The following is a 21,065-nucleotide window of genomic DNA, read 5'->3' on the forward strand; positions in this document are numbered from 1 at the left end:
TGTACCTGGTTCGCCCAGTGAGACTGTGGAGGCAAACAAAGACGACACAAGAGCTCTCGATTCTCACTCCTGGTTTATCCTTCATCACAACACAACTGAACACTGGCTGTGAGTGGAGCCCATGGATGCAATGGAGGTCCATGAGCGAAAACAAACGAGAGGAGTCCAACGACCTTGGAACAAAAACATCAGGTAGGCACTGATGCACCGGGCCAGGAACAGTCCAGAGCAATCCATTTTGCAAGAGAATTTGTAAGTTTGTCCGATGTTGACTTACTAAGCCAGTCATTTCATCAAGTTTGGGCTGCCAACACCTTTTGTTGGTACTCAAACTGGGACTGCTAGCGCTAACAGCTCTGACAGTTTCTGCGCTCGCTGTAAGTGCTTCAGTGGTATGCAAACTCCTTTTTGCACAGTTTGCACAAAAACATGCTTTTATCAAGGCTTCCCTCGGGTAGTCTTTTGAAATGAAATGTGCCTCTGATCAGTCCTACCAACGCACTTTCTTCTGATTCTTCCATTTTTGTAGCTCTGATGTGTGCATCAGTGTAATCGGTATACCAGGAAATTGACAAAAGTCCCCCTTTGCTTGGAATGCAAAGTGCGATTAAATGCATTATTTTTTTAACATGTTATTTTTTTCAAATTAATTAATTGCAATTAACGTGTTAAATTCCCACCCATATATCAAAAAGCCTGCACTGAAGTATTTAATTTGTTTTAAATATCACTCCAGTTAAATTTCTGACCATTACTGCCTACTCCAGCTGCTTTTATCCTGAACTCCCCCCCACACCAATTCATTTATTGATATACCACTGAACTTATTTTAGTAGAACAAGAACAGAATAAATAAATATAAATATCTCAGTTTTGAATCACAAATACAGATATAAACTGAAGCCAAACCCAATCTATGAAATAAGTGTGCAAATATCACAATACTGCAATAATACAAATCATGTGCGAACATTTAGGCAGCCAGATGTATCTGAGGGCAGGAACAATCAAAGTGCACAAAGAAGGTGCTGTATTTCACACTATTGGAAATATTTATCTTCACTTTACAGGTAGCTGCTAGCCCATACTGAACTTTGCACATCTATGGCGACCTACCGCATCCCAGAATGCATGGCAAGGTGTACTTGCAATGTACACCTGTTAGTTGGGTTCCAAATAGCAGGCGCTGTTACTTTAGCACACACCACACAGCTTTCTCGTCTGGTCCCAGCATCCTACTCAAATAGGGGAAGCATGATGATGGAGATCAGCTGTGTTGGTCAGCCTCCCCTGACACCACATTCTAAACCCACTCCTCCACCACCCCCCTGTAGTTGAGCCACAAACTACAAACCGCCACATCATTCTTACTTAGACTTGCGGTGTCTCTTGCTTGATTCAATGTGTACTAGAATACTGCTGTTTTGTCTCTGGCACAGGAAGTGCTAGATTTGTGCCTGTTTTTCTTTTAAGCAATTTTAAAACTCTTCCACATATCTGATTATCCACTCTTTTTGTTAGTTTCAAAATATCCAGTCTTAATTTTATTATCAACATCACTCTCCATCTTGCCAACAATCTTAGGACCCACTGTCTACTTTTAGCTGGCCGCTCCTGCCTGTGGCAATGTCAAAACTCACCACTCCCACAAGATTTGTGTTAATGCAAGACTTATATCGTTCATATATTTGCTGAAATGCTGGTAAATTGCATGTATTCTAATATGACCCATACCATGCCAGTCTTGATACAATGCTATTTAAGCTGATTTTATTGAGAAATTTTTATTTTGTCTACTTGCTGCAGGTAGATAAATGAAAAGATGAAGAGACAGGGTGTGGTAAAAGAAAGGTGGGGGTCGGTGGGCTGGAAGTCACCTCTATTGAAGGTTTGACCTTGGTCCATATCTGACACTGTCAGATGCAGAAAACAACAAGACACAAACGTTAATGGCCAGTACTGTGCCATTTAAGGGCAGCTATATGCAGGAATTTCATTCTATCCTGATTAACTTGCTATAAAATAGTGCAGTAGGGACTAGGATCCCATTAGTGCAGTCATCTACTGCTGACCAGTTGGAATGAAACCCTGACAACCTTTGGCTTAATAAGTCACAATAAACTCAATAAACTGATCTAATTACAGTAGGTAGGAGTGTCTGTTAATGAAAGATAAAGTATGCTCCACATAGCAAGAGGACATTCAACTTATAGCTTAAGACACCTCTTTTAGTGAAATACGTCACTTACAAGATTGAAATTAGCAAAGAATGGGAGAGTGAGAGGAGAGACACAAAGTTGATAAGACATGGTACCTTCACTTTCGATTGTGTCGACTGCATCATTTACCAGTCGAATGACGGTCACTATGGAGGCTTGCAGAGAGAGAAAAGGAGCAGATATATAACATATATCTGAAATATAGGCATCCAGATTTGAAAATGCTCATCATGTTGTCGGTCAAGTGTGTCCTCATGACCGAGTAATTAATTATGGCTGCCCACTACTTTCTCTGATCTCTGCAGAGGACTACCTCACCTGATTACCTGCTGTTTTTATGTTGGGAAGAAAAAGACACACTGCCAGACAAAGGAAATTTATAAAAGCAAAGAAAGTCATGTGGGAACAAGACATTATAAAGCTAACATTCTTCTGCTTCTTGCCAGTTTTGCCAGATAAAGAGCAGGTGTGTTAACACCCGTCTTTGGCAAGCACAGGAAAGAAAATGGCAAAATAATTTGTACAACTGGGAAAAAAATTCCAGTTAATTAACTGATGATTTTAAACAATGTAACTAGCATTTCTGAAGAATTACCATTCTGTGAAGTAAAATTACAAATTTAATCAGAGGAATCTGTCTGTAAAAAAACAAACAAACAAACAAAAAAAACCCACAAAAGCAAAATACACAACTCCTTCACAAAAGCCACAACTACCAATAAAAGCTTGTAAAGCCGCCAAAACGCCTTAGCTTGTCTGTGAATGATCTGTCTCACCACTTTTTATATCTTGGAATATCTATCCCACTATTTCCTACACTCAGCAGCGGGTCACCATACGATGTCGCCTCCCATTTAAAATTCTGTATACTTGGAAACATTCTCGTTTGAAAGAAACAATGAACAGCCATATAAAAAAAATACATATTACATTTTATGGGACAATGCAGATGACGGTTTAAGTTTCAGTGACAAAATATTATCCATTTCTTTTCATTCTCCTCTCATCTCCTGTCTTGTACTCTGACATATACCCATCATTGCCCTCTCTATCCACTGCTACCCACGCTGACAGTGTCTTTCGGTATTTTTATCTGATTATTATTGCTTTTATTTGTTTCGTATAAGAATATTCACAAATATTTCAAATGCATTTTGTCCCAAAGGTGAAACCCAAATGTGATGGGCTGGTTTTGCATGGATAATGGTGAGCAAAATGAATAAAAAGAAGAAAGCAACTCCTGTTGCAACCAAAAGTTAAACTAGCAAACTAGAGTATTCAAAGAATCATGAAGCACTTTTCTAATGGGTGTGTCTTACCATTGTCATCACAAGAATCAGACTGAAAGGAGCTCAGTGACTGGACCTCTGAGTTACTGCCTTTGTTGCTTCCTGAGAAACATGTTACTTCTTCTGCCATGTCGTCCACCTTACCTGTAAAAGTCAGGGGGTAAGGGAAGATTGTAAAGCAAGCACGACTCTGTATATTATGCAAAAACATTTATTAAGACATCATATCTAGGTAGTGCCTTCAGTGGATCCAGTTGTAACTGATAGTGTACCTGTCCTACAGCCTGCATTAAAAAACAAACATCTGGGATTGTTGACTGAGCAGCAAAATACAATTTAATGTTAGTACAAAGCTTCTATAATTCATGAATAAACCTGCATAGTAAACACTGCAATGCCTCAGTAAACCAAGAGTGACTTATTCTAACCAGGAGACAAATTGTATAAAATTCACTCACACTCATCATTATCCCATGGGCTCTTGCATATGGAGTCACAGTCTGAGCGACATGGTGACACTGGTGGAAGGTTGGGGGCCACGCTGCACACCACCACCCCTCTCCTAGTGGTTCCTGAAAGGATCCTTGGTGACTCAGGGTGAAAGGTACTCATCTCTGTATGTTCCACACTGCGTCCATCTGCCATCTTCTCTAGCGTGGAACGTGGGTCTCCTTGGAAACAGGGCGTGTATGCCATGGGTCTCACAGGGACCTGTGGAGGTCCCATCATCCCACCCCCTCCCAACATCGCAGACTCCACACCTGGCTCTGAGTACAGGTTGAGAGGGTCTCCTGAGGTGCAGTGTAAGGTCTTAAACTGAACACCATTGGCCTTGTTAAGGAGTGCTGCAGTGGCTGGGTCCTGCACCAGAGATAGATTGTTCCGCGAGTAGTTTTTCTGGAAGACCTTCTTGCGGAATGCAATGAAGAGGATGATGAGGGTGATGATGACAAAAAGTACGACAGCAATGCCAATAAGCTCCTCCCTACCAACCACAGCGTGACCAGCCTGCATGTCGGGGACAACAACAGGCCTCAGGCCACAGCGCTGACCCACAAAGCCTGCCGTGCAGTTACAGTAGAAGGAGCCGTGAGTGTTGATGCAGGTGCCACCATTCTCACACTCCCCCTCTGGATTCCTGCGGTCACATTCGTTCACATCTTCCTCACAACTGCAAGATAAAAGGATGGAAATAGAGTGGAAGAGACCAGTGTGAAAAACCTGTCGATAAACAAAAAACTGCACAAGTATGTATCCATATGCAGCCTCACATTAATCCCTTTCTCTGATGTTTCTAACTATCAACATACTATAGTGTCATTTATCTTCTAATAAAATCAGAGAGAAGAATGTGTTTAAAAGAGAAAGAAAAAAAGAGTCATTTCACCTATAATTAAAATATATGAAAAGGGAAACATTTATGCATCAAAAACATTTTGCTTTCTAAACTACAGACTCCTCAGTTCTTAAAAATATAGTATTTGAACAACAAATTATGTGACATGACAGTGCTAATCTAATCTGCACTGGACAAAACCATCATTGCCAAAATAAACTTTTACTATTTTCATTTTCAATTAAAATAACATTTCAATAATGCACCAGTCATTGCACTAAATTTAAAAAAATATATATATTTTATGCAGCACCCAATATTTAGGAAAATAGGCTGCCAGCTATTTTAGCAAAGGCTATTATGTGTCGCTATAAAGGTGACTAGAAGCGAGACGTGATGTATTTTATAGTACAGAAAACTTATTTGATCTGAGGGACTGCTTTCAAAAAGTTTAAGGATTGAAAACTTTCCAAAACACAAAGTGAACACAAATTAACACAAAATTAAAGACTAAATTATTAATAAAATATGTAAAATAATATGTAAAATATTTTAAAATTATTTTAAAAAATTATAAACAAAATATGAAATTTTCCAAAAACAAAATTGTCCTAAATTGTAGACACCAGGTGACCACTTTCTAATCTGTGGTCACCCTAATCTCTAGGCTGTGATCAGAGTTACACTTAATAACCAAATGAAAGATACTGCACTAAATGTTTTATGTTTGTCTGATAACGGTCGGATTTGATCATTTGTAAACAACCATTATTTTTTTCATTAGAATATAGATCCAAACTTTGGAATTTTTTTGTTAATGTGACTGTTCAGTGAGCAGCAATCGACCTCTGCTACACTAGGATCTGAATGCAGAGACTTTAGCAATAAAGGGTGTAAGAATGACATTTATACAGAGTGACTCAACTGTTCAGAATGGTGCATGTCAGGTTTGTGTGTTTTCACTCAGACTTACGTCAGGCCCCTGAAGCCTCTCCTGCAGCTGCAAAGAAATGCATTGCCAATGGGCTTACACACACCGCTGTTATGACATGGGTTGGGAACACATGCTGTTATCTCCATCTCACAGTGCCCCCCAGTGTACTGGGGTTTACAACTGCATGAGAACCCTGGGAGACAGACAAAGTGTAAGACTTCATTAAGAACAGATCACTTCTTTTAATGTACAGCACTCACTTGTATACAATCACACACACAATTTTGACCTAAAATAATAGCATTTTTAGATTGAGCACTACAGGACTCATTAAAGGTGCCGGGGGCTGGCTTCGATGGAGGTGGGGAGCCACATCATGATGTGGCTCCCCACCTCCATCGCCCAGACTGCCCTGCAGTAATGTATATTGGTCCTCTGCCTCACTCTCCCCTCCTGGCTTTCATTTTATTGCAAACCCACTAATCCCTCTATATACTTACATTATTTAAAATAATACATAATTTATTTATATATACACACACACATATTATACAAATAAATGGGGGGGGGGGGGGGGGGGGTGTTAGATCCAGTACTATAGAAGATGTGACTTGTACACATCTTCACAAATGTGCAGAAAAAACAGACCCAGGGGATGGCCCCACTCCCAAAAAGGAAAATATACCACCAAGTGCAATATTTCTTACCTAAAGCTGAATAAAATATATCTAATATTTATTAACCCTGATTTCACAGGGGAGTGAACTACTTGGGTTGAAAACTATTTGGTAAAAGCATCCTGGGCCTAGCTACGCAACATTGATGTAGTATGTACTTAAATGGTGGGAGTGAGCAGAGTTCATGCAGAAAACTCATGCAAACATGGGAAGAAAACACACTCTAAACGGGCCCAGGGACCCTTTTTGCAGAGCAAAAACAACAGTTGGCCCCCACATGCTTCAAGAGATCCACCATCATCCCTGTGCCCAAGAACAACAAGCCCTCATGCCGGAATGACTACCGGACAGTTGCACTGACTTCCTGCACACCACCCTTAGCCTCATGGAAAGGAAACAGGGTAACTATGTGAGACTGCTGTTTGTTGATTACACTTCAGTGTTTAACACAATAGTGCCCGGCAGACTGTTCACAAAGCTGAGGGATCTAGGACTCAACAGCCATCTGTGTGCGTGGGTGTTGGACTTCCTCACTGGCAGAATTCAGGTGGTGAGGGTGGGTAGGTGCGTCTCCGACAGCATCACCATCAACACAAGAGTGCCACAAGTGTGTGTACTCTTGTCACTGCTCTACTCCCTCTACACTTCAGACTGTGTGGCCACTCAAGGCTCCAATACCATTGTGACGTTTGCTGACAACACAGTGGTGTTGGGCGCCAACTCCAACAACGATGAGTCGGCCTACATGGATGAAGTGAAGAATCTGGCATTGTGGTGCCAGGTTAACCACCTTCAGCTGAATGTCGGCAAGCCCAAGGAGGCGGTAGTGGAATTCAGAAGGAGTCAGCACAGAGACTACAAACCCATTATCATCAATGGAGTTCCCAGTGGAGAGGATACAGTCCTTCGAGTACCTTGGTGTCCACATCTCCTCAGATCTAACATGGTCTGCTCACATTCAGGTCTTGTCCAAAAAGGCTTGGCAGCGCCTGTACCACCTACAACAGGGGTCTCAAACTCGCGGCCCGCGGGCCATTTGCGGCCCACGTCACCTCTACTTGCGGCCCGCATATTGATGTGAAGAAATATTTTTAAAAAACTATTATACAAAAAATTATTTAATACGACGGCAGAGTGTTACAGGCATGTCCCTTTAAGACTGTAGCCTCATGGGCGGTGTAGTCCTTGCAGCAGGGAGAACGTGTGGGACCGCCCCTCCTGCTGTGTGTGTGTGAGCGTGAGGGAGGGAGAAAAAGGAGATAAGTACGAGGTGCCACCGAGCAGAAATGGGAGCTGGAAGCATGTAAATATAATAATAACCACTGCAGCCAAAAAGAGTGCCTGACGAGCCCAGTTGTAAGTAAGCTATTTAGACTCGACTGTACACTGTGTTTGTGTTCTCCTCCGAAACAATAAAGTTCTGCTGGAGCAGCCTTTCAACAGCCTCTTTCTGTCTCTCGCTAGCAAGGTTGACCCAGACAGTAAAGCTAGTTCCCGGCTACGAGCCCGACACGGAACCCAAAGTATTAGCCAGAGGTCTCCTTACCACAGTTCGGAGCCGCGGACCTGGCCAAGGTAACAAGAGAGTGCAAACATGTTGAGGGCTGTGTTAGTTCAGTGACAGATTTATTTGGAAAGAAAACAATTTTCACTTGCAGTGGAAAACTAATGTGTACGCTTATGCCTGCATTTTTATTTTGTTAAATACAAACAAAATTGTAGCAAAAGTGCTGCCACGTGTCTTGCCAGAAAGAGCTGTTTATTTAGTAGTTCAATGAAACTACTGTAGTATACTGCTGAGTGACTGTCTTCTGCTCGTCAAATACATTTCATTGCAATGTTGACCCTGTGCTAACTTGCATATGACAAATGAAACTGAAACTGAAAGGCTTCAGATAGTTGAGAGTAGGGCTGCCACAAACGATTATTTTGATAGTCGACTAGTCACCGATTATTTTTGCGATTAGTCGACTAATCAGATCATGCATCCATTGGACGTAAAACGTACAGCTTATTGCACCAGCATGCATCTGCTCTTATATAACTATCATTAGCTTACAGCTATAAGTGTTTAAGGTATGTGCTAACTAAAAATAAAGACAAGATGATAGTTTATTAAATTTTAATGAAATTTGCAGATTGTTTCGGTGAAGTTTAATAAACTCCTTGCTATCTAAAATATAACGGGACACCGGAGTATATTCTCGAGCATCTCACACTTCTGATAACCAGTTGTCTGCTTGACGTTTATTCAGCTGCTGTGTAAAAACTATAACTTTAATGTCAGCCAAACCTATTTACTCAGGAACAAATAAAATACTAAAAAAAAGCCAAACAATAACATTTTTAAGTTATCTAAGTGACTTATGTATGTTTAACCTGAGTAGCGAAAGACAGCGGTGGGTTTGAAAACGATTTGCCGGGAGTCCGGTGTTCTCACGGGCTCTAGTGAGCCTTGCCCCCGGCTAGCTATCGAGCTAGTGGTTAACAGACATCTCCGAAAACGTCGGAGCGCTTTTGAAAATATGTGGTGTCTTGATAAACTGAGCAGATATTTGAGGTTTACACAGTTACATTCTCGCCTGAAAATATGTTAAACGTTTATTTTGTGACCCAGAAAGAATCATAAGAGTAATATTAAAACTAACTAGCTGCCGCCATTGTTGGAAACTGAGCAGGGCCGCGCTATGAATTCTGGGACAGAGCTACTTCTTCTTCTTCAGGGTTTAACGGCAGCTGGCATCCTTGTACATGCAGTGCTGCCATCTTCTGTTTCAGTCCGTTATTACACTCTTAAATCCTACTACTTATTCCTGCATCTTTTGTGATCTTACAAAGCTTCAAACGACGCGTCGACTATTAAATCAGTCGTCGACGATTTTGATAGTCGACGTAATCGTGACTAGTCGACTAATCGTGGCAGCCCTAGTTGAGAGTGAGAAAAAAATTGCGTTCATGTTTGCAATTTTGTCTTGTTACACAATATTTGGAATTAAATAAAACAAACAAAACACTACATTTTAGGAAATATTAGTGGGTGTTTTCGTTTTTGTTTTTTTGTACTACTTGGACACTAAAGTGGCCCTCCAATGAGATGACGGTGCCAGAAGTGGCCCGCGGGTCATTTGAGTTTGAGACCCCTGACCTACAACAACTGAGGAAGTTCAGGGTTTCTCCAGGGATCCTCAGGACTTTCTAGGCGCTGTGGAGAGAATCCTCACACAGAACATCACGTCCTGGTATGGAACAGCTGTGTCAAGGACATAAAAGCTCCTCAGAAAGTTATCTGTACAGCAGAACGTTGCTGCAGGACTGCTCTCCCCTCCCTACACGACATTCACACCAGGAGATGCTGGTCCAGAGCAGCTCACATATTGAAGGACCTGTTCCACCCCAGCAATAAAATGTTCCAACTTCTGCAATCAGGCAGAAGGTTCTGCACCATCCGGGCAAGAACAGAGAGGCTCAAGAGGAGCTTCTACCCTCAGGCCATCCATGTGTTAAATCAGGACATGTGCCCCCCCCCCCCATCAACCATAACTGACTGAGACAAGACTCACATATTCTCATATCATGCCTGATCCTTCTGACATCACTACGGCACAAGTCACTTTAACACCTCACTTACACAATGTACATTCCCAAATTTCGAACTGTAAACTTCAAGATTGTTTTATTCTATTTAACTTAATGTATATACTACTTATTGCACATAATGTCCTCTTTGTATATATTTACTTACTTACTGTATATAATGTTTTCTCTCTCTTTTTTGCACAGTCAAGGATGCTTATCAGGTCACATTTCACCATTTTCACGTGTGGTATACTTGTATAACTATGTATGTGACAAATAAAAGATGAATCTTGAATCTTGAGTTAGCACTGTTGTGCTAACAATGATCAGGTGGTAGACTAACCTAAAAGTCAGTGGTTTTTGTCCTGGGGTAATACACTAAATCCTATTTCATCTAATCCATACATGGCAGAGTGGTGTGTGTGTGTGTTAGAAAGAATAAAAGAGCTTTATAAGTATGTTTGTGAATCTGCGAATGTGTCTAAATGGACCAATAAATTGATCAGAAAGCTCCCAGTGTAGTAGACAAAATAAAGTCCTGTATGAATGTGTGTGAATGGGTGTAATGTAGTTTGTAGTGTGTAAATGCTTTATACCAGTCTAATTCTCATCTGGGTTTCGAAACACATGCACACATTTTGGGAATTTAGGTGAGTATACACATACACAAATGCCATGTAATACTGCTAATAACTTCAGACAGGCCTTGCAAATGCACACAAAATAGTGGAAAATATAATATGTATACACAATACATTTCAGAGAATCATAACCTTTCGAATGAACTTTAAAAAAATAGACTTATCTACTTTATTCATCAAAACATTATCAGATTAGTTATAGAAGTTTTAAGAAAAAAGGTTAATGCACACTTTGGTGTGCTTTGGTGAAATGGATTGGGATTTATATTTTTATTCATACTACTTCGAGAAGCACTTTTACACTACAGCACACACACACACAAACACACACACACACACGCACACACACAATCATTCAGTGCTTCATTCTATGTGCAATCACACACTCAGCGGTTGATGCATCCAGGGGTAGTAGTAGTAAGGAAACTAATACCTTAATCTTTCAATGTATACTCATTGAAATATTGAGATGTCATGAAAGACCTCTGCAGCCTTGTGTTTTCTGAGGTGACTGTGCTGTTTCATTTATTTTCTATGACTCACCACCGGCGGGTAGACTTGTACAAGTAGCTCCGTTGTGACATGGCTGCTGCAGACATGCATCAGGGTAGAGAATGCAGCCCAGTTTCAGCTCTGTCAGTCCCACCACCTCTGCATACTGCGAACGTTTGTTCTGCAATGGGAGCTCATTGTTGTTCAGCATTACAGAGTCCAGGCAACCTTGGAATCCATAAAGCACCCGGGGGTCCTTCTGGGATTCCATGAGGCTACGAGAGTTTGGGGGCTGCACCTAAGAACAACAAGGGTTAGGAATTTTGAGTTAAACTGCTTGACATAGTCTGCAGGTACTCCTGTCAGCCTACATAGTAAAGCTTGTAAAAATAAAATGTATTTATTTTTAAAATTATCCTGTTTTCAAGAATTACCCAAATTACACGAGATGAAACACCTGAACTATTTAAAAACTAAAAATCAGGTATATACTAATTTGTTTTTATATGTTTATTGATTATAGATAATTGAAAAACCTTCTGGGAAAAACCTGGTGTGGTTAGGAGAGACCATCCCACTTTGGACCTGGTGCTCATTTCTAGAAATCTGGCCAATGTTATTAAACCACACAAATGTGACTATCCAGAGTTTCAGCTTCAACTTCCTGTTATCCCCCCAAAACCACACCCACTTAAAGAATGTTCTGTTCCCAAACCAACAAAAACGAACCAAAAATCAGCAAAAAACGATTTAAACATAACATAAAAACCACAAAGGGTGAACAATATAATATGCACAGCTGCACCAAAGAGTAAAACAGTGAAATGTGGATTATTAAACATTACATCTCTCTTCTAAGTCCCTGTTAGTACATGAATTAATAACTGATCATCAATTCATTTACTTTGCCTTACAGAAATCTGGTTAAGGCTATGTTAGAATCAAGACCCCCAAGCAAACTAACTGTTAGAGTCCACAGGCTGAGAATGGGGATTGAAAGGTCTCCAGTTTATTAATCAACCAAAGACCCAGACAGAGTTTTAATTCATTCAAAAGCCTCACGCTTAGCCTTGTCTACCACAGCTGGAAAACTCAAAAGCCAGTTTTATGTGTTGTTATTTATTGTCCATCTGGCACTCACTCAGATTTTCTATCTCAAATTTCAGTCTTTTTAACTTAGTGATCAGTTCAGATAAAATAATTGTGGGTGATTTGAACATTCATGTAGTTACTAAAAAATAATCTCAGAGTTTCACAGATGATATCAAGCTATCACTTGACCAAGCTGTCTTAGCTAATTATAGGCCAATATCCAACCTTTTATCAAAAGATAAAAGGTTGCAAAATAGCAACCTTTGCAAAATAGCTAACTGATCACCGCTAGAGCCATGGTTTATTTCAACATTTTCATTCAGTTTTCAAAGCTCATCAAAGTAGAGAAACAGCTTTACAACAGGTTACTGCAGTGGACTCATGTCTGCGTCTATCCTGCTAGACTTACAGCTTTCTTCCTGTTTAAAGGGAGTTTTTCCTTCCCACTGTCACCAAAGTGCTTGCTCGCAGGGGGTTGTCTGATTGTTGGTTCTTCTGAGGGCATGTCTATGCCCTGTCAACAATGACAAGCTCAGAGGGTAGCAGCTTGTTCTTTATGGATAAACCACTTATTTTTGTTGGTAAATAGAGGGAAGACCTGACTGTGAAGCAAGCTGCTAGAGGTCTGTGGTTTTTACTGCCTTCAGATCAGTTACTATCTATGAAACACAGCTACCATTAGCAGGCAAACGAGGTTCAGTGATTTAACATTGTAAGGGATGAGTTTCCGTTTGCAATCTGCCCTTGGTCAACATGTCTGGTGTAAAGGAGATGAAGTATGAAAAAACTGTTAATAACTCCTGTTATTAATAGTTAACTCCCGGCAGTTATTAACCCTAGGTACTCATGAACTGACCAGTGCTCCAAAGAAGATAGTTGTAGGCAGTCTCTGTGCAAATGATGATCCACGGCGTCGTTCAACATAGCTGTCATCAAGTGCCAAGCTGCTGAAGTTGCGATTCAGTTCAAGTGCCATTGTGTGCCAGCTCCCATCATTGATACGACGACCCGAGATGCCCAGCATGTCAGGGCTGTCATCATTTCCACCAAGGCCACAAGCCAACTGGAACCACAGCTTCCCATCCTCCAACTGCATGGAGACACACACACACACACACACGCACACACACACACACACACACAGTCTTTGAAACATAAATTACATAAATATAGTGTTACATAAAAAAAAAACATTCTGCAAAAAATTTAACTGTAAGAAAAAATATAGATGTTGGTGATGACAGCTTCAAGAAGCCTCCTGTATCGAGAGTAACTAATCGCATGCATTGCTCAGGTGTGATTTTGGTCCATCCTTCCCACATGTGTGGATTGGATGGGTTGTATACATACTGACGAGAGGTAGTAATCTCATAATAATAAGGTAGTATTGATTGATGCAACATGTGAATATTCTTTTTTGAAGGTAAAACTGAAGGTAACACAATATATTTAATGGTGTGGCTTATTATCATTAAACAAGGGTGACGGTTTCTGTATAATAACTTGGAATCAAAGTTGCAAAATGCAAACCTACTATTAAGAAACTACTAGATTCTTTGTGAGAAGAGTGTCAAGCCCTTCACAGAGACAGGCCCAAATGCCAGACACACACACACACACACTGAAGGCCATCACCATGGTAACTCATTGACTTCACTGCTGACAGAAGTGCAAGCCAATGAGAGTGAAAGAGTTGATTCATTTGAAAGTTACCATTTCATTGGTTAATCATAATTTCCTCTCTTTCTCTGCCTTTGCTATTGGCTGAGATTTTTTATGTTACCTCACATCACATGCTTATCTCTCTTCCAGTTTAATGGTTATTCACTATATTGCTCAAAGTATTCACTCACCCATCCAAATCACAGATCCAGGTGTTCAAGTTACATTCATGGCCACGGGTGTATACAACCAAGCACCTAGGTATGCAGATTAATTCACAAATATTTGTGAAAGAATGGATCAATAGCGTGCAGAGTTTGCCAACTTTCTGCAGAGCCAATTTCTACAGTCCTCCAAACTTCTTGTGGCCTTCGGATTAGCTCAAGAACAGTGTGTCAAGATCTTCATGGGCTGCATCCAACATTACATCAGATACAGAATGGTAAAGCATGCAACCACTGGACAGTGGAGAGGTGTTCTTTAGAGTAATGAATCACACTTCTCTGTTTGGCAATCAAATGAATGAGTCTGGATTGCTTGGAGAACCGTACTTGTCTGGCTGCACTGTGGCAAGTGTAAAGTTTGGGGAGGGATTGTGGTGTGGGGCTGTTTTTAAAGGGGTTGGGCTCAGTCCCTTAGTTCCAGTGAAAAGACCTCCTAATGGTTCAGCATACAAAGACATTTTGAACAATTTCATTCTCCCAACTTTGTGGGAACAGTTTGTCAGTGTGCAGCTATCACATTACTACTACATGTGCCCAGCTACTATATTAGGTACACCTGCATACCTTGCAAATTTATTTGGCATATCTGTGGCTGGCTAAATGCATAATCCCTCTGTGTGCCTATTAAAATGGTTGATCACAGTTTTTTTCAGGTTTTGTAGCCTTTACCACTAAAATTTTAGTAGGAAGCCAGATACCAAGTCCAGTACTAGCAGCAATCCCACTGCAGTTTGGACTTGACTAGTCCAAATACACATGAACCACTGTTCATCTTTAATGGTAATAATGACTCATAACTTCTTAAAGTTTGCTTTAATAGGCTTTCAACATGGAATTAGAAAGAAACATCAGGTTTTGTAGTCCTGTTTCCTGGTTATTACACAGAAACTACCAAATGTTTTTATAGGTTATAGGTCACACCATTCACATATTAGTTACAATGTTACCTTCAAAATAATTCCAGGGTTATATTATAATAATAGTGTAATATGTTCAAGCATCAACCAATATTACCTTCTTATTACAAAAATACTACCACAAAGCAGTATATAAAAATTCTCTATTGTTAGCAAAATATAACTATACTATTGCTAACTGGTTTTGCCCCATACTCATGTTTTTTTCCCCACAATATTAGTTCCTATTTCGGTACGATTATTACCCAGTTACATGAATTGCAATGTAATATTACACAGCTATACCTGTGTGTCAATAATATGTATCAACGGTAGTTGGCTAGTACATGGATATTAATTTGGTAATTAAGTGGTATTAATGTGCTATTTCCATATTAATGCTTCCTTATTTCGACCTTAATTTACCACCTTATTTCTGAGTCATAATTTAAAGCCCTATCACTGAAATCTCGACTTATAATATAAACTGCTCCATGATGTTTTGCTGCTTGGTTATTACATTCATAGATGGATCAGAACTATACTAACATTCACATCAGGTGGGCTATACATTGCAGTCAACATGACAATGTCAAACTCATGAGGATAAAATGAAGATAAAATAGTCTGTCTTTAACAATCAGATATTGCATTGCATTTATGCACCATTTACTATGTATGTAAATGCATAATCCCTGTCTAATAATCTAGAGGGGTTTTTTTTGTCCTGAGTTTCTGTCCTGACACCGGAATGTGTGGCTTGCTTGCTTGATAGCCATAGAAGTGAGTGAAGCTAGGTCTCTAATTAAAAGAATGCAACATTCCTGGTTAAAAGTATGTGTAGCAATCTGTAACCTCAGTTGAACCATTTTGTTTATAATAGAGAGAAGTAGCAGTGGAGATAAAGTTGCTGAGAGTTCTGCAATCCTATGAGCTAGCTGTCTCTCTGGATCAATTGCTAAAGTGTGGTATTAGCACCTAGTAGTCGTACAGGTAGTGACACCATCAGTTGCTATGACCTGCCATTAGAGGTCAAGCCACAAGCTCCTGTAACTCTTTAAGGGTGATGTTTAGGTGTTTGAGGTGTTTGATGCCATAACTCGTCGTGGCATTTGTGATTGATGACTGTTTAGGGTACATCCCAATGTGGTGCTGTCACAACTTTCTGCTGCATTTCGAGGTGATGCCATGATGCAGCCTTTTGTACCATGAACTGCTACAGATGTTTAGTGATGATACCATGAGTTGCCATGGCTGTTTGGGAGTGTTTGAGGCTGAAGTCATGATCTAGTGAGTTTTCAGTGTCACTCTGTCTCTGTTAAAACAGAGACACAGTTTCAGTTTTCAGTAGACTGAAACTGTTCGCCTCTCTTCCGAATACTTCTGTTCTGAAATATTTGCAGGATGTTTTATGTAAAGTTTTCATATTATATATCCTTAAAAACAGAAGTGAAATTAGCGTTAACAAAAAAACACGCAAAAAGGAAAAAAGAGTGTAGAGCCACTGTGACGTTGCACACCGCCATCTTCATGTATCTTATCTTACACTCTTGCTCTGCTTTTAGATTGTTTTAAATTTTCATTTATTTAATCAAATAATTAATTAATCTAATGATTTATTCTCTTCAGTTTATTTTTATCTTCTTATTATGACACATTATTTATTTGGCTTGTCAATCACCTGTGAAACACTTTGACCTGGACTTAACTGCATGACAGGTTCTAAACACAGATAAGATTATAGCAGCTAAGGTAAACATGACAAACATACATTAAAAATAGCTTAAATAGGTGGAATGGCGTGCTGCTCAGCAAAATAAAATACAATATGAACAAACTTTTTTTTTAAAGTAAAAACAAATCTGAAATCAAGATAATACAAAAAAGTAAAATTAGTTTAAATCAATTTGAACAAAAACAGAAAGTGATAATATGAACAAATAAAACATAAGCATAGAAAAACTCAATTTAAAAGAGTTTACTAAATGTAGTAAGACTAGACTATTTTAACGACTCAGAGCTCAGTAGCATAAGATTTAGGCTTCTGTTAATGATATGATATGATATGCTATGATATGACATGATATGATGGGTTACTTTTCAACAAATGACTATCAATAAAATGTCCTTTGCAGTGGTGGAAACACTACTGTAATATGTGTGAATGTACCTTAAGCACAGTGCAGGGCTCAGTGTGTGTGTACATGATAATTCCTTGGCTCTGCAGTGTTCTGATCCTCAGGTTCAGTTTCAACTCTGTTTGCAGCTGGCCAGAGAGTCTGTACTTGATGTAGCTGTTACCTGAGAAACTCAAAGATGAATGTCCTGCACCGAAAATAACAACAACAAATGTTAGACATTACTCTAGAGTTACATTACAGTTAGTTTTTTACTTGTTGTTCTTGCATTTTTTACTTTCATGCTGGCTTTGGATTGTTTCTCTTTTGCTGACATATGTACCTGCACACTCTCCAAGTTTGCCTTGTGGACACTGGCATGCATAACGCCCTCTATTGGCCTCTATTGAAACACACTGCATGTCTGGTGGACAGGGTTGGTCCTCGCATTGTTCTGACAGGACAGAACAGCTGTCATCTGTCATACATACACACATGCACACAAAACACAGGGACAGAAAGTAAGAAACTATTGAGAAACTATCCTAATGAAACTCACAGTAAGACACTATTAAAATAGAAGAAACAAAGACAGCAAGGGGAGTTTAGCAAGTATCCAACTCACTCCACTTAACTTAAGCTGCAGTGCAAGTGGATAAAATTACTTTAATTTACTTTACCAGTCACAAAGCGCTATACACAAAAAGGGTATCTTACATGTAGTCTAAGGCAAGAATGCAAAGAAAAACAATTCTGATTTACCATTGCATGTACAGCGTGAGGTCCGGTGAAAGCGAGGTGAGACAAAGCTGACCCGTGGGTTACTATATGTAGCGAGATTGTGTGAATCCAAGACAATGCTCTGTTCGCACTGAGCCCCACGACAGTCTAATCCAGAACAGTTCTTATCCAGGATAGCTGACACTCTAAGCACTTCCTCCAGGTTTCGCCGTGATGCACTTAGTTTTTGGGTGAGGTAGGCTGCCTTATAGTATCCACCACCTGCTTTTTCCATGGTGATGAGCATATCCAGCTGTTGCGTCCCTCCAACTGGCTGCAAACTTAGCAAATGCAGTGAGTCCTGCTGTTGAGTAGCAGCAGACTGCTGGAGCACATTTAACATGCTTTTCAAGTACAACGCCACAAAGTCTTGTGGTGCCACTCTCTCAAAACGCACTGTCACTGCTTCACGCAACATGTCTGGTGTTGCCTGCTCCACATGCACACTTACGGGTACAGGAACAGCAAAGCGGCCATCACTGACACTAGCATTAAGAAAGTACCTGCCTGCATCCAAACCACCCAGGGCTATGATCTTTCCATCATGAGGACTAATCTTAAAGAGACTACGCTGAGCTGAAGGAGCGTGACCAAAAGTCAAAACATCATAAGGGTCAGCATCGGTGGCATGCAGCTGACCAATCACACCACCAGGAAATTCATCCTCCATAGTAACAATATGAATGTCCAGTGGTACTGCTACTGGTCGATGGAGGCTCTCCTCAATCACCCTGATTGTGAGTATGGAGGAGGATGACAAAGGAGGCTTCCCCGAATCTGTCACCTGCAGGAAAAGTCAGATCAGAAGTCAGAAGTAGAAAAACAACCAATGAAAAATATTAAAAGTATAAACTAGATTAAAAGATATTTGAAATATGCAACCTTTCTTTTACTTTAGCTTTTTTAAATGAGGATATTTCAAAAATATATATTTTTGACATTTTTACCTTTTTAACAATAGCAGTAGACATATAGACAAAAGACAGAAAAGGCTATCAAAATAATTCACCACTAGAATGTACCTCAGCCAACAGGCTCTAACATTTTAAATACCATTTCGACAAACATGAATATATACCATTTTAATTGCTGCTTTAATTTTTTTTTAGCAAGGTACAATATTTTTTTAGACTGAAGAATGTATAACTTGCTGAGCAGCAGGCACTGTGGCCAAATTGTGACACAGCAATGGTAGATACATGCTTCGCTAAAATTTGCTGAACTTAAAACCAGTGTTGGGCAAGTTACTTTGAAAAAGTAATTAATTATAGTTACTAGTTACTTCTTCAAAAAAGTAACTGAGTTAGTAACTGAGTTACAATATTCAAAAAGTAATTAATTACTCGAAAAGTAACTATTGCGTTACTTTAAATAAAATATTTAAACCTCTGGGGTCCAGGGTATGATTGCCCATTTTTAACTGCTTTTGATTTTCCCTCTACATTTCACCTTTAAAAGCTATTTACTTTGCCTTGTTTGGTATCATTCTTCGAATTTACAGTTATGTTTTCATTTTGACATGCTGTATTAACACAATTGATCTAAAATCAGAGAAAAAACATAAAATCCGAGTAGAAAAAGTTATATTTTTTACTGTAACAACCACAAACATGTTTAATGAACCATATTTCATAACTTTAAATGCAAATATAAATTGCCAATTTTAAAATCATATGCACAAGTTTTGCAAACAACAAAGCTATTTGCAGCCAATTACCTTTTACCCTTTTTTAAATAACCACTTCAAACTATTTACAGAACAATCAGGTGTTCTGCATTCAATAAGATGCCACACAAATTATTTGTGCCACTCCAAATATTTCTGTCCACTATAAAGGAGAACATCACAGCCTGATACCTGCAGGTCTGACAGCAGCAGGTGTATCACTCCTATTCTCTACCTGGAGACAGCAGTCGCCTCAATGTTCTGACACACAACACAAAACTATCCACAACACAACACACTAACTACAAAAGACAACACATTAACTACACACTCCAAACACGCTAAATGTCACAAATCTCTCACATCTCAAAACTCGCTCTCTCTCTTTTTCTGCTGTCTTTCTCTCTCTCTCTCTCTTTCTCGCCGTCACTCCTAAAACTTCCCCCTCTTCCTAAACAACCAAATGTCATGTTGCCATATCATTTTTGATTGGTCGGCATGGTGCATTTTTCCACCAAGACCAAAGGGCAGGGGTTTTTTTTGTTTTTGTTTTTTGGTCATAAGCAGAGCGTGCTTGCTAGCGCTGTCCTTAGACGTTAAACGTGACGAAACTATTCAGGAAAAAACACTGTGTATATCTTGGTTATCATGACTCTGGTTTTACGTGGCCTATCAACACAATTTAAAAACTGGTATATATCACCTTGTTGCTTTGTCATCTTGAAGTGGTCATGTGATTGGCTTACCACGACTACTTTATTCTTCCTCAGTCAAACAGCAGCACTCATGCGATTGTTTTGCCCCCTTAGCTCCAGGTGTTGTGCCAAAAAGTGATCGTCGAGCAGACAGTGATTGCCGTCCGCGGGAGCACTCGCAGCTGCTTAAAGCTGTAGCGTACAGATTACTTACGTAGACAGCTACTTCCGTGCAACTGATATAAGGTGCTGTAAGCTGAACACAGCTTCAACCGTCTGTTTGCTGAAAAATAGTAACGCGACCGCACCGCATTTTCTTCTTCGTAACGGTAGCGGCATTGTAACGATAGAAATAGTAATTAGTTAGATTACTCATTACTGAAAAATGCTGTTTTTCAGTAATTGTAACGCTGTTATTCCAATCACTGCTTAAAACTTAAAACACTATCTTTTACAATAGTATGACAGTAGAGAAGAATGACTGAAAAAACTTTGTGTGGTGTAAGCAACAGTTTGACTCTACCTGTATCTGAATTACATATTCTGTTGCCAGGTCCCTTCTGAATACTTGATTGGCTACTAGTGTCCCATCTTTTTCCAACACAAACTCCCTCCCTTCATTTCCCAATAAGATACGGAAGTCGAAGGGTGGGCCATTTTGAGAGGAGTCCTCATCAATGACTGACAACTGCAGGATACTGGTACCAATTGGCTTGTTTTCCTGGTCAAAGGAAGCCAAGACGATGAATCATTATATGCATTTCACGTT

At 39.7% G+C, this 21,065-nt stretch overlaps 1 protein-coding gene across 8 annotated transcripts in view; it reads right to left on the reverse strand.

The window, feature by feature from the left end:
* fat3a (FAT atypical cadherin 3a) overlaps window positions 1-21,065 on the reverse strand; it is a 335,255-nt gene that overhangs the window by 10,893 nt on the left and 303,297 nt on the right. For 5 of the 8 annotated variants that reach the window (XM_063492469.1, XM_063492466.1, XM_063492474.1 and 2 more), the window contains 11 exons: window positions 20,820-21,017; window positions 17,918-18,719; window positions 17,499-17,633; window positions 17,209-17,363; window positions 13,113-13,346; window positions 11,216-11,462; window positions 5,818-5,971; window positions 3,967-4,679; window positions 3,539-3,652; window positions 2,315-2,374; window positions 1,878-1,913 (listed from right to left, as the gene is read on the reverse strand). In XM_063492469.1, the coding sequence (XP_063348539.1) occupies window positions 1,878-1,913; window positions 2,315-2,374; window positions 3,539-3,652; window positions 3,967-4,679; window positions 5,818-5,971; window positions 11,216-11,462; window positions 13,113-13,346; window positions 17,209-17,363; window positions 17,499-17,633; window positions 17,918-18,719; window positions 20,820-21,017 (2,848 nt within the window). The remainder of the gene's footprint in view (window positions 1-1,877; window positions 1,914-2,314; window positions 2,375-3,538; window positions 3,653-3,966; window positions 4,680-5,817; window positions 5,972-11,215; window positions 11,463-13,112; window positions 13,347-17,208; window positions 17,364-17,498; window positions 17,634-17,917; window positions 18,720-20,819; window positions 21,018-21,065) is intronic. The other 3 variants (XM_063492471.1, XM_063492470.1, XM_063492468.1) reach the window with 2 other exon arrangements.

This window comes from Pelmatolapia mariae, linkage group LG14 (assembly GCF_036321145.2).
Source record: "Pelmatolapia mariae isolate MD_Pm_ZW linkage group LG14, Pm_UMD_F_2, whole genome shotgun sequence".
Lineage (NCBI taxonomy): Eukaryota > Metazoa > Chordata > Actinopteri > Cichliformes > Cichlidae > Pelmatolapia > Pelmatolapia mariae.